At 37.3% G+C, this 14167-nt stretch overlaps 1 protein-coding gene across 1 annotated transcript in view; it reads right to left on the bottom strand.

Moving 5' to 3' along the window:
• Positions 1–14167, bottom strand: part of LONP2 (lon peptidase 2, peroxisomal) — a 136353-nt gene that overhangs the window by 50611 nt on the left and 71575 nt on the right. Inside the window, exons 9-10 of the mRNA XM_056812263.1 lie at positions 4725–4875; positions 2414–2540 (exon numbers count right to left, since the gene is read on the bottom strand). Coding sequence (XP_056668241.1) covers positions 2414–2540; positions 4725–4875 — 278 coding nt within the window. The remainder of the gene's footprint in view (positions 1–2413; positions 2541–4724; positions 4876–14167) is intronic.

The following is a 14167-nucleotide window of genomic DNA, read 5'->3' as shown; positions in this document are numbered from 1 at the left end:
TTTGATTTCATAGATATTGGAAACTCCCAGATGAGAAAACTCCCTCTACCAATGTAGGTCAGCACCACAGATCTGAGACTTTAACCCAGGTTGGCCTATCTCTGAAGCTGCCTTCCTCATATGGGTTAAAAAGGGTTAAATATGTAAATCCAAGATGGAGTAAAGTTATACCAATAAAGCATTTGGAATAAGTGAAGTAATAGTTTGACCATACTCTGCTCTGGTTAGACCACATCTAAAATATCATGTTCACTTTTTGAGTACCATATTTTAAGATGGACAATGACAAACTGGAGTTTGTTTGGGTCACTAGAAAGAACAGTGAGATCTTTACAAACCCTGCTATGTGTCAAACATGCTAAAAGTGCAGGTGATAAACCATGGGTGAGAAAAGTTGGTACCATGATAATCTGTCTTAAAATACCTGAAGGGTCTTTACACAGAAGAACACAGAATATACCATAGACATTATCATTTAAGAAGGTAGAACTAAAGGAAGGCAGATTTTGACTCAACATAAGGAAAAACTTTCTAAAAATTATAGCAATAAAAAAAAGAAATACCTTGTGTTCACACCCACACACATAACCCCCAACACCCCCAACCACAAGTTAAATTTCTGCTACTAGAAGTTCTTAAGCAGGGGCTGGATGACCACTTCCTAGATATGTTCAAGGGAGTTCCAATATTAAGTAGTGATTGAGCTAAATGACCTATGAAGTCATAGCCCTCCAAATTTTGAAAACTCAAATCCTACTATCCTTTATCATTCAATAAGCATTTAATACGTGTTTACTATGTCCAAGATATTGTGTTAATAAATATGGAGGAATGCAAAGAAAGGCAACTCCTCCCCCAATCCCCCCAACCCCAAATCAAAGTCTCAGTCCCTGCCCTCAAGGAGCTTACACTCTAAAAGGAGGAAACAACACGAAAATAACTAGGTATATTCCACATCAGGTCATCGACTGAACATCTCAAATGTGTCCAAGATGCTATACATCTACATTATGGCTTTGCTTTTTTGAAAGAAGTTAACTATTGAGAGAAATTTCCAATAAATACAATATCAAATGACTTATGATTCTGAAGTGGTACCCACAAACAAAAGTGATTACTTAACTTTCCCCAAAGGAAGTAATTAAGAAATGCTTTACAAATAGTGATTATGCTTGCTAGCAAGGAAGGGATATATTCTCTCATCACCCTCATTTTAGAGACAGGGAAGCTTAAAGAATTGTTACATGACTTGCTAAACCAAAGCACCACTGGTATTCTCCATCACCACAGCACTGCACTTAGGAAATATCTAGTTTCTTAGGGATGGCAAGATTCACACAGCACTTTCACAAAACAGGGCATGAAAAAATGAAGCTCCTAGCTCAGGCTGTCTTGCTGCTTCTTAAATGAGTTCAAATATATACTCTCTACACAAACTAGAAAACATTTCCATAACAGGGATGCTTTAGATGAAAAGGCAGACTGACTGGCCAAACTATCTGGAAAGCAAAGGGTTCCAAATGTAGAAGAAACTTTTCACATAATTTGAGACAGCAATTACTGGGAAAAAAGGCTGCATGATGAGTGCCTGGCAGTCTGACAGCTTGTTGGGTGATGCAATAGATCTGTAACAGTGAGCCAGGCAAGCTATAAGAGGCTACTGTCGATATAAACTCTCTTTGGAGAGTTCCATTTTCCATCCAAACAGGCAATGTATAAATCAGGCTAAGGAATTCACTTCTCAGACAATTTAAGTACTGTTTGCCACAGACCTAAGCACCTGGCAACAAACTGAAAACTACCTCCTACCCTGGTCTAATGCAAATTCATAAGAGCAATACTCTTACTTACAAGAGCTTTTTCTGTCCTCTTTTTCCTCTATCCCCAACCTCCTCTGACCATCATCTTTTCAAAGTCTATCAGAGAAGTGATGATGTTGAGTAATCAAAATCTGAGGTCTTAAGATATACATTTCTTAATAGGATCATCTAATTTTCAAGAGAAAAGAGAAGTAAATTAAATCAATGTCCTCATCAGAAGCTCCAAAGAATGATCTACAATAAATGGCTGTGCTTTGGAAAGCATGGAATATAACGATGGCCTTATTCAAGAATTAGAGTCCAAAATTACATTCTGCATGGTTGGTTTTTGTGGTTTGATTTCCTCTACTGCAACTGTAGAATAAATGAAACCCCATTTTGAACTCCAGCCTATTAGCTGTGGAAAGATTCCCCCAAAATTCTTCTTATAAATCTCTGCTTCATATTAAAGCCTATATAAAACAAATAGCTGATGAAATAGCTCTCTAGTTGTTACTCTAAAAATGGAGCAATGGAAGCTATAGGTTTTCACTGAAATCATATCCTTTTCAGGTGCAAAAATAGGAAAGAATATTAGTACAAAGTATGTTTACCTGGTGATGATGTCAAGAGTGGTAACTTGAGGAATCTGAATTTGCTGAGGTGTTAACCCATGCTGTTCCAATTGCTTAGGGATTAGGTGCCTATGGGCAATTTCTATCTTCTCTTCCTGTGTATACCCTGCAAAAGGAATGAGCTTGTTTGGTATCTATCCACATATAGCACCTGTACAGTGTCATGGTTTTCAATGCATTCAACAGGACAGCAAAACTGAAATAGTGCTAAACACAGAAGAAACTATTTCATAGGATCAAACCAACAGAACATTTAGAATTAGAATGGATCTCAGAGCCCATCGACTACATATTTCTCATTTTTATAAATGAAGGCTGATCCCAAAAGATTAAGTGGCTTTGCCAAAAGTTCTATGGGTTATAAGCTGAAGAAACAGAGTATCAACTGAGGTGCCCTGGACTCCAGGTCTAATGTTCTCTCTACATACTATGCTGGAGGGCTTTCAAAATTTTATCAATTACCTTGAGAGTAAAGAAATTTAAGCATCTGAACTACATGTTGTAATTTCCAATCTTTTTTTCCCCCCACATTTACCAACTTTGCCAAATGCTGTATGTCTGCTATTTGGGTGACACATTTCTCAAAGTAGAAGAAAGTCCCAAGGAGAAAATGGGGGAGAATTCATTCTTCTTCTTGTATATTTTTCCTATAATTTATATTAGAATGGTTAACATCATTTATTGCTTATTTAACAAAACTCCATAAAAATAAAACCATGATATCCAAATAAATATTGAATCCTAAATAAAGGAGGTACAAGTATACATGGGTTGCAGATGGGCCTTTGACTCCTTTGAGTTGTTTCAAACTTAGCCACAAAGACAGAGAATGTTATCTATTCCAAGACCCCAACTAGGCAAATGTAAACTGTAGCCAAAACCCAAAACAAAACAACCCACCAACCAAGAAAATCTCACTTAATACTTTAAAATGCTAAATGTTCTTGAAATTAATAATCACAAAAGGGAATTCAGGACAAGTTGTCTTGAAATGAGCTTTACTATTCTGTAGAATGCATACTCCTGAAAGATTACAAAAATTATGTTGAGCACCTGTGAATACAGATTTACACTGCCCTTAAAAGTCCGTAAGACAAAATTCTCCTTGAACCAAAGAACTCCTTTATCTTGTATTTCCTTCTTTTACAAACTAAGATTAAAAATTTGAATTGACAGAGCATCTGTTGAACAGAAAGGGGAGATGCTGAAATGGCAGAAAGGCTAGAAAACAAGCTGGCCAAACCTGCCAAAAGACAAAGCTGACATCATCTGTCCACCTCTTCAACAGATGTCTTGGGTATTTCACTTCACAATAGTATGTCTTGTGGAGTCTCTGCCTTAATTTGGAGATCCCAGGCAATTTGATCTAGTTTACTTTAAATTGTTTTTGTCTTGTAAACACGGACAACTAACCTAACCATCTGTCATCACTGCCATATGTTTTAACTAAATATAGGAACCTATAGGCTATAACAGATGATTAGAAAAACCAATTGTGGTTCATCATGTGTCAAAATAAGAGATTTTAATTTTACATCTCACAATCATTTTTATTGTGACAAATCTTAGGAGATGAGGGGAACAGGAGGTGTTTCTTCAAAGGGTAAATTTTCTTAGGGAATTTCTTCATAGCTCAATGAAAGTAAAGAGGAGAAAGTAACAGTTTACAAATACTTAGGGGGTCTAAATAACAAAAAGCAGAGGCTCTGCAATGAGTCTAAAATTATCAAAGAAAAAATTAAGCTGCCCACTAGGGATAACCCTTCTTAAGAAGAAGAACCAGATTACAGGACACTCTTTCAGAGGAAAGGATAGAAATCCCTTCACTTAATACCTGGTAAACTAAACTGACACTCAGAAAATTTATTTTCAGAAATTCCAAGAACTACCCTAAAGGAATAAAGTCATTCTCTTTCACTTCTAGTGTATGATTTTAGAAATAATAAGAATAAGAATAAGTTGCCTTAACATTTTAATCTTTTAAGTTTTAACTTATAAAATTGATCCTTATCCAAGTGGCCCTTGGGATGTTTCTCAAGGTATATGCTTATAGAAAAGCACCCAACTGATTTGCCATGGATTTTGTCACATACTTAGGAAAAGAGACATTTTTTCCCCTCAGTTAAAAATCCACTTAAGAACAGATTTGAAACCAAATTCAGAACTCTTGAAAGCTTTGGGAAATCAATTTCCTCAATCAGCTACCAATAGCTGACTTTTTAAAAGAAGCATGTGCCAAAAGTTGTAAAACATAAAGAAAATGATGATCTTATTCATGCATCCAGGTTACCTGGCACCTGGATGATCTCCATTCTGTCCAACAAAGCAGGTGGAATAGTAGCTGTAGTGTTTGCAGTAGCTATAAAGAGGACCTGGGAGAGGTCAAAGGCCACATTTAGGTAGTGATCTGTGAAGTTGTGGTTCTGTTCTGGATCCAAGACCTTGAAGAGAACAAACAATAGAACCAATACTTATCTCTTGATAAGATCTATCTATTCAAATCACAAAGACAAATATCATGCAAAATAAGTCTACCACCTAAATATTTGCTTACTTTCTAAGTAACAGGATTAGTGTTTGGAACACAGAAACAGAAGCTAGGACCAGACTTCAATCTCAAGTCTCCTAATGAATCAGCATGTGACTATGAAGTCATTAATCTTGCTGGACCTGTTTTACCCTTCATAAAATGAAGCTAACATCTCTTATGTTAAATGGATCTAACAGGAGGTATAGATTATAATTATAAATATTTTCCTGCTACTCTACTTTGGGGTGCGGGGGGGAAAATAAAAGAACTAATTGAGAATAAACCAGCAATACAAATATGATTATTCTCATTTCACAGACAAGGAAATTGAGGCTTAAGGAGGTTTTGTGACTTGCCCAAACCCCATATAGCTAGCAAGTCCTGGAGGTGAGGTTTAAGTCAAGGTCTCCTCTGACTCCAGACACAATCAGTTCTCCTCTATACCAAAATGCTTTTTAAAAAACCAAGGTTTTAGGGGGCAGCTGGGTAGCTCAGTGGATTGAGAGCCAGGCCTAGAGATGGGAGGTCCTAGGTTCAAATCTGGCCTCAGACACTTCCCAGCTGTGTGACCCTGGGCAAGTCACTTGACCCCCATTGCCTAGCCCTTACCACTCTTCTGCCTTGGAGCCAATACACAGTATTGACTCCAAGATGGAAGGTAAGGGTTTAAAAAAAAAAAAACCAAGGTTTTAAGCTTAAGATCAGGTGACTTTCCATGTGTGTTCCTAAAGGGTAAATGTGACCTGAACAAAATGCCCTGAAACATCAATAATTGGTAGCATCTAACAAAGAGTTTTAAAATGTTTGATAAACATGCTTTTTTAAAAAAGAAAAGCTAAGTCATTTTTCTTTTGGTTTCTGCTCACAGTGGATATTATATAAACACTCTTGGTAAGCTCATGTTGGACTGCAAAGGCTCCACAAACTTCAAGAATTATAAATGCCTTTTAGCTTTTCAACCTTCTCTTGGCAAGCTGGACACTTACTGAACAACGGAACATATCTCTCACTTTTGTTTTTAAAAATCTGGTGGGTGTGAGCAGGCGGTGGCATGTTACCAATAAGCATCTGCATGCTAGAAGTTGTATAAAGCCAAGATTCTCAAGCCAAAGCATTCTGGAGAGGTAAAACCATGAATTCCCCAACAATCGTAGTCAAATCAAATAAAAAAGCATTTACCAAATTAAAAAAAAAATTGGGATAGGAAACGATACCCCCCAAAAGTCCCTATATTCAAAGTGCTCATATTCTAATAAGGGTGACAAATAGGTACATCCAAGAAATAGAAAGAGTAGTTAAATAGATAATCTGAAAGGGGATAATCTGAAAGCTCTGTTAGCAGTTAGGGAGACTGTGTAAGACCTCCTTAAATTGATGGCATTTGAGCTAAATCTTTTTAAATTACTGTTTTTAATTTTAATCTATAATTAAAATTTTAAATCAATTCATCAATTAAATTATTTTCAGTTACATGTAGACGCAATTTTTGTTTTCTGACATTTTAGGATTTAGATTTTTCCCCTTCCTTTCTTCACCCTTCTCCCCAAGGTGGTAAATAATCTGATATAGGTTATACCAGTATTTTCATGAAATACAAATGTCCATATTGCTGAAGTTTTGATAGAAGATACATATCACACATACAATAAAAAAACTCATGAAAGAAATAAAGTGGAAGATGCCATGCTTTGATCTGTAATCAGACTGAAACAGTTCCTTCTTTGGTTGCGGTGGCACTTTCCATCATGAATCCCTTGTGGTTAATTTGGGAACTTGTTTTGCTGCTAATAGTTTAGTCCTTCATAGTTGATCAACATATAATATTTCTGTTACTTATATACATTGTACCCCTGGTTCTGCTCACTTTACTTTGCATCAGTCCATATAAGTCTTTTCAGTTCTTTCCTTAACTCATCCAGTTCATCAATTCTTATGGAAAAATAGTATTTCATTACAACCATATACCACAACTTGTTCAGTCATTTCTCAAGTGATGGGCAACCCCTCAATTTCAATTCTTTGCCACTATAAAGAGATCTGCTAAAAATATTTTGGTACAGGTAAGTTCTATTCCCTTACCTCTGATCTTTTTGGGATATAGATCCAGTAGTGGTATTTCTAGGTCAAAGGGTATATATAGTTTCATACTGCTCTCTAAAAAGGCTGTCTTAAGTTCCATCGACAGTTTTGTATCTCCTCCAAGCACTTTAGCTAAATCTTCAAGGAAGTCAGGTAAAAGAGGCAGAAATGAATGAGCAGAGCATTCCAAGCATGGGGGGCAGCTGGTCCAAAGACATGGAGATGAGAGATGAGAGATAGAGTATCATGTCTGAGGAACTCCAAGTAGGCCAGTAGCTGACTTGGAGAGCACATGAAGGAGGGTAAAGTATAAGCAAACTGTAAAGAAAAAAGGGACCAGTTTATACAGAACCTTAAATGCCAAAGAACTTTATATTTGGTATTAGAGATAAGAGGGAGTCAGTGGAATTTACTGAAATGGTCAGACCTTGTGCTTTAGGAAAACCATTTTGGCTATTATGTGGAAAACAAATTGGAGTAGAGAGATGTGGAAAGCAGCTAAAGGGTTACTGCAATAGTCCAGAAAAGAGATGAGGGCCTGAACTAGTGTTGTAGTTGCATGAGTGGAGAGGAAGGGATGAATATGAGAGATGTTGTGAAAAGAGAAACAGTAAGATTTGTCTACAGCAATAGACTGGCTATGTGGGGTGAATGAGGAGTCAAGTATGATACTGAGATTGTGGGCTTGGGTAAGTAGGATGGTGATGCTTGTGGAAAGGAAAACTGAATCAAGCTCTGGACTTTCTGCCACTGAGGTGGAGCACATAGCAGTTGGAAGGTTAGAGTGAAACTGATGACCAGCAATGACAGTTGGTGGGGGGAGGGGTGACTGGAAGAGTGACAGCTGGTCTAGAGGCTCTCTTTCTGGAAGGAGCGCGCTCTCCCTGTCTGAGGATAGAAGTACCTCTATTCCTGGATATTTCCCAACTGTGTGCTCTACCTGGATTCCTGTGATCGTGTCATTGAACAAAAGGATTTAAGGGAGGCGGTTTGAACTCTAAGGCCAGTCTTTAGGGGCTTCAGCCTGAAGAGACAGGCCCAACCAGCACTGAAGGTCAGAACCTTTTCTTCCTCTTGCTGTCTACTGCTAAAGACTTTGAACTTAAGAAAGCTAGCATAGATTAGCATAGGCAGGAATAAAAGAAACCGTCCACCAGCTTGCAAAGCCTGGCCTCAGCTCAAAAGCTGAGAGAAACTCAAACCCAATATAGGGAAATCCTGATTCTCTCTTCCCTGATACCCTCCCAATCCAAACTTGTTATTAAATTCATCTTTATTTAAATAACCTCAGTCAGATAAGAGGACTATGATTTCAGGGGGACATAGAGGGAGCTGAACCTAAGGACAGCCATTCAACCATAAACAGTCCTTATTGGACCCCTGCTGGGCGACCTTAGCCCAGGGAGAGGCTTGTCCTTTGGGGGGGGGGGGTCCGTGCTTACCTGCTTTGGGGAATTTTCAACATCAATCAATAGAAAAGACATCCCCTCAGGCTATCATAGTTCACCCATTTCTCAGGAACCCCATTTTTCAAAGATAGTCTCTTAGCAGGGGGTATCTCTCTCCTTTTACCTCACCAGAATCCATATCCCTCCAACCCTTCAACTCCTTCATTCCCTATTACAAAACCTTCCTTATCCCCTGTACCTCTTCAATCCTCTACAATCCCTTTAATTATAGTTTCTTTCCAGAGACCAGCAAAGAGCACTCCTTCCAGTCCAAGGGCCAGAAAAGAGAGCCTCTAGATCAACTGTCACTCTCCCAGTTGCCCCTCCCCCCACCAGTTTCACTCTAACCTTCCAACTGCTGTTTGCTCCACCTCAGTGGCAGAAAGTCCAGAGCTTGATTCAGTTTTCCTTTCCACATGCTCTTGACAGTAATAGGGAAGTTACTAAGGTAAGGATAGTTTGGGGGAAAAGAAAGGGAATCTTGTTTTGAACTTGTTGAGTTTGAGATGTCTATGGGATATTAAGTTTGAGTTATCCAAGAGAAAGTTTGTATGACAGTAGTTCAGGAGATAGAATAGGGCTGAATTTACAGATTTGGGAATTATTTCCATAGTGATTATCAGAACAGGGGTTTAATGGGAGCAGTAAGTGAATGGCAACATCACTAGCATTTATATGGTTCTTAAGGTTTGCAAAATGCTTCATAAATATTATTTGATTTGATCCTCATAGCAACTCTAGGAGATAGGAATTATTATTATCATTCCCATTTTATAGATGAGGAAACTGAGGGAGATGGAGATGAAGTGATTGCCCTGGGTCACATAGCTAAGGCAATGTCTGAGGATACATTTGCTGGATTTGAACTCAGGTTTTTTTGACTCTGGGTCTTGCTCTCTAAGCAGAAAGAAAAGAGGACCCCAAGAGAGAGCTATGAAAAGATCCTCATGATTAATTGGTGTCATATGGATAAAAATCAGCAAAGGAGATTGAAAAGAAATAGTTGGACAGAATGGAGAAACAGGAGAGAACAGTGTTGCAAAAACTTAAAGGCAGAGAATCCAGAAGAAGGTAAATAACAATGTCAAACACTGCAAAGGAGTCAAGAAGGATTAGAATTAAGAAAAGGATATTAGATTTGGCCATTCAGAGGCCACTCTGGAGAGGGAAGTTTTAGCTGAATAAGATCACAGGTTGCAGAAGGTTCAGGAAGAAGTGAGGAAGTGGAAGCACTGATTGTAGACTATTCTTTCAAGGAGTTTAGTCATAAAGGGGAGGAGAGATATGGAAAGACAGTCACCAAGCAAGGAGATGAGATCCTTCTTCATCTGAGACCAGAGTGAAGGAGGTGATAGTGGAAGGAGATGTCTAAATGATGTGAGATGAGGAGGAGAGGAGAAGGGAGAACTCTCAGTAAATGGTCTCACATTTTTTCAGTGAAGTATAAGTTGGGGTCACTGGCTGATGGGATAATAAAGGGGTTCTATGGAAGGTTTGAGGAGAGATGAGAAGGTATGGAATAACTACTGTGAAGAGTGGGAATCCATTAGAATGGAAAAGAATGTTTGCTTTTCAGCAGTGTGGGTCCAGTTGAGATCAGCTAACATCAATTTATAGTGTAGTCCAATCAACACAGTTCTGTGAATTCATCCAGTTCTCATCTTCACCAGCATATAAGGCAGTTGGAAAAGGTCTTGGCAAGGTATGATAGGATAAAGGAGCAAGGGAATTGAAAGAGGAAGGTGTCAAACTAAACTGTTTCACCAATAGGCTGAGGTTGGGTAGGAATAAGGGTATAACCAAGGAAGGCAGCCTGGAAAAGGACTGGGGCAGAATGGAGGCAATGGGGGTCATAATAAGGATGAAGAACAGGATATGACATTGTAAGACATGAGGAAAGATGAAATTATAGAAGGCTGTGAATTTTAGAGTTGATAAACATGATCAGAACCAAATGTAAACTAGTGACTTCAATAGTCAGAGATCTAACAGTTCAGAGGCATAAAGCGATAATATAAAAGATCTGACAAATACTATTAATACCTATTTAGGCATCAAAATATCTGTGCTTTAGGAAAGAAAAGGCAAAGAATAGAGAATAGCAATCTAATTTTACAAAGCCTAAATGAAAATGGATGGAACTTTGCTAGGACTATCCATAGCTCTTGATTTAATCTCTTGTGGGTGGAATATCAGCAATTCAAAAGAACCATTTTTACTCTAGTAGACTTGCTGTTGGCAGGGATTTCCTCTGAACAGACACCAGAGAAATGAACAAAACTGGCAATTTTTAGGACATGTTATAGCTCTCTGATATCTATTCTACATCTGGGCTTATCCAGGCAAACATTAACCTTAGCAAATATGTAAACTACCTTTAAGCCAATATTAGATGTATATTGGGCAAAGCTTTAAGTACTGCCCCTCAAGAAGCTCATAGCCACTGTGAAAATTGTTATTTCAAATTAATATTGAAAACGTATTTCGAGACAATCATATGCAATTGGTGCCACTTAGTCACTTCCAGTACTGGTACTCTTAGGCATTCCCACTACTATGTGCTCACATGACAGAATTATTGAAGAAATGAGCCACAGAAAACTCTTTTACCTATATCTTTTCACAGTCAACTTTCACAATAACTCACTTTTTAAATCACAATTTAAAGTTTGCAAATCACTTTCCTCTCAACTACTCCATAAATCAAACATTTAAAATATTAATATTCTTATATAGATGAGGAAACAGAAAGTCTAAGAGGTGAAGTGACTAGTCTTTAATTACCAGGTCAGTAAGTGAGGTAGATTTTAAACCCAAGTCTCCAGGCTTTCTAAAACTAACACTAATGCTTTCTCCATTATACTATGTAGCCTCTTAGCTAGAAGGGATACAATAGGGATAACATTAAAAACAAATGAAAACCACTAATAAAATAATTAATTTTCCTTCTTTTGAAAATACTGTCTTATAGAGAAGAATTATACTGAAACAAAAGTCTTTAATAGATTAGATCTCCCAAAGAGAAGCAAGGAAGAACTGTTCCTTGGAACAATTTGTGTGTTGAAGCTTTGCTTATTCAAACCACACAGTGCCAGGGTTCATCATCACTACCCAAAGCAGTTTGTTAAAAGGCAAAATCTTTTTTGTTTATGATTTAAAAACAGTCTTCTAGCAATCCCATAAAAGTTGGTTCCAGAGTTAGGAAGCACAATTTCAATATTTCTTACTACTTAAAGTCCAGTTACTCTAGTGTTATCAAATAGATGGCCCCATTTTATCTTTACAATATCCTTGTGGGTTAAGCAGGATAGATATTACTATATTACATTTTATTCATGCAGAGACTCAAAGTTGACTGATATCCCTAGGATCCCCAGTGGCATGAATACAAGGCTGTTCCAAAACACAGGCAAAAGAATCATAAAGTGAAATCTTTGAAAGGAAAACACAACATGGATATACACCAAAAAAGTAATACCGATTACAAACACTGATTTAATATAAGATGGTGAGGAAAAAAGTATTGCCATTATTTGAATCAATATGGTACATAGGCAGCACCAGGACTCAAATACAGATTTAATACAGTCTCTGAGTACAATCCTCTTTCCACTGACACACATTACTAATAGCTGAATAAAAACATTGTCAACCTAAGTGACCCCAAAGTACCATTACTTTTCAGTTGTCATAGTCCCACAATCAAATACACTGACTAAAGGCTAAAACTTATTTGTTATGATGTAGTAGAAAGGGCATCCCACTCAGAATCAAGAGGCACCTATGTTTGAATTCAGTCTTCAGTGTTTACCAGCTGTATAATCATTACCAAGTAACTTCATCACTAAGCCTCAATTTCCTCATCTGTAAAATAGGGATATTAATATTTCTAGTGTTTATTTAATAGGGTTGTTATTAAGACCAAATAAGACTTTATATACATATATGAATATAAAATATAATAAAATCTAGCCTTTCATGTTGCACAAATTTCCTACCTTTTAACCTTTCTCACCTGATAAACTCCTGTTTTTCTAATCTAACACCTTCCTATGCTTTTTATTTCCAAATATATGATCAGGGTTACATTGCTATGGTCATATTTCATGTTACTTATTATAGAATCTAAACAAGACTTGAATAACTGCATTGCTTTCAAAATTATTTATTCTTTCCATTAAGATGTGAATATATTCCTTGTCCTAAGTAATATAAACTGTGCTCATTAAGAATGCTCATAATGAATTACTTTCTCTCTCCCAATTTAAACATACTTTAGAGAATTAGCTAAAGAGAAAGCAAATAGTAATGTTCAATTTTCATCATTATAAATCTCACCCCAAAACAGAAACATTTTGGTTCAGAACTATGATTACAACATATTAAAGGCAAATCTTTCATCAGAACTGGACAGTAAATCTCCCAAGATTTATTTTTGCGTAGTCTGGCCCCCTAATGAGAAATTATAGTTTTCAATTATATGATTAGGTTGGACAGGTACCCCAAAATCAAATTTAGAGCTGACTTTATGCTTGTGTAATGCAATGTAATTCACATACTGTTATTAAAGCCAACATTAGCTGTGAAAGATATTTTATTACTGAAAAGTATTCTTGCACTCTAGGAGTAAGGTCAGATTACAGCCATTGAGTCCTACTAATGGCATTTCTCAATCTCCTGGAGTCTTTTTCTTAGTTTTCCTAGAGGACTAGGTGCAGTGCAGCCCCCAGAATAGGAACACAGCATTTATTAATGGCATTCCCATTTGGAAGACAATTGGTAGGCCTAATTCTAAAGTTTCCTTTAAAGAAGTAAAATGAAAGATTAAAATCTAAGTGAAAATCTGGGCATTTAAAAATATACAATAAGACTCTGTTTATCCAGCACTAAGGGCAATAAGGTATGACCCTTAAGTAAAATTTCTGAAAAATAGACTAGGAACACAAGCTCACTTCCAATTAAGAGATTAATGTGCATTAAATACCTTCACTTTTTTTTTTTTAAACCCTTACCTTCCATCTTGGAGTCAATACTGTGTATTGGCTCCAAGGCAGAAGAGTGGTAAGAGCTAGGCAATGGGGGTCAAGTGACTTGCCCAGGGTCACATAGCTGGGAAGTGTCTGAGACCAGATTTGAACCTAGGACCTCCCATCTCTAGGCCTGGCTCTCAATCCACTGAGCTACCCAGCTGCCCCCAAATACCTTCACTTTTAACAACAGACCCACCTCCTATAGAACAGGGAGCAAAGAGCCAAGTTTGCCTATAAGCTAGTACTTACTTAGTTCAACAGTTTCAGATTAATCTATGAAATAAGGAGAATAGTAACTTCTCTGCCTACCTCACCAGGCTGTTATGAAGAGCAAATAAGGTAGTTTATGAATATGTTTTGTAAATGATAAAGTCCATACAAAGAAGATAGAGGTGGGCTATGACCCAGAAGAAGAGATCCTCTAGAATCCAAGCGTATAAAATAAAGGGCAGTGGTGCCAGGTTTGAATTTAGACAAGCATCCAGCTGAAAAAAAATTTAAGGGAAAAGAAATTTTGACAAGGGTAATATTAAAAATATATATAGGTCAGCCCAGTAAGAGAGGGTTCCAGATCAAGGGATTTTAGTATAGAAAAGGCCTTTGAGATCATCTAGTTCCCCTCATTTTCTCAGATTAGGGAACTAAG

This window comes from Monodelphis domestica, chromosome 1 (genome assembly GCF_027887165.1).
Source record: "Monodelphis domestica isolate mMonDom1 chromosome 1, mMonDom1.pri, whole genome shotgun sequence".
NCBI lineage: Eukaryota > Metazoa > Chordata > Mammalia > Didelphimorphia > Didelphidae > Monodelphis > Monodelphis domestica.
The sequence above is the reverse complement of the archived record's forward strand: the minus strand, read 5'-3'. Positions and strand labels throughout refer to the sequence as shown.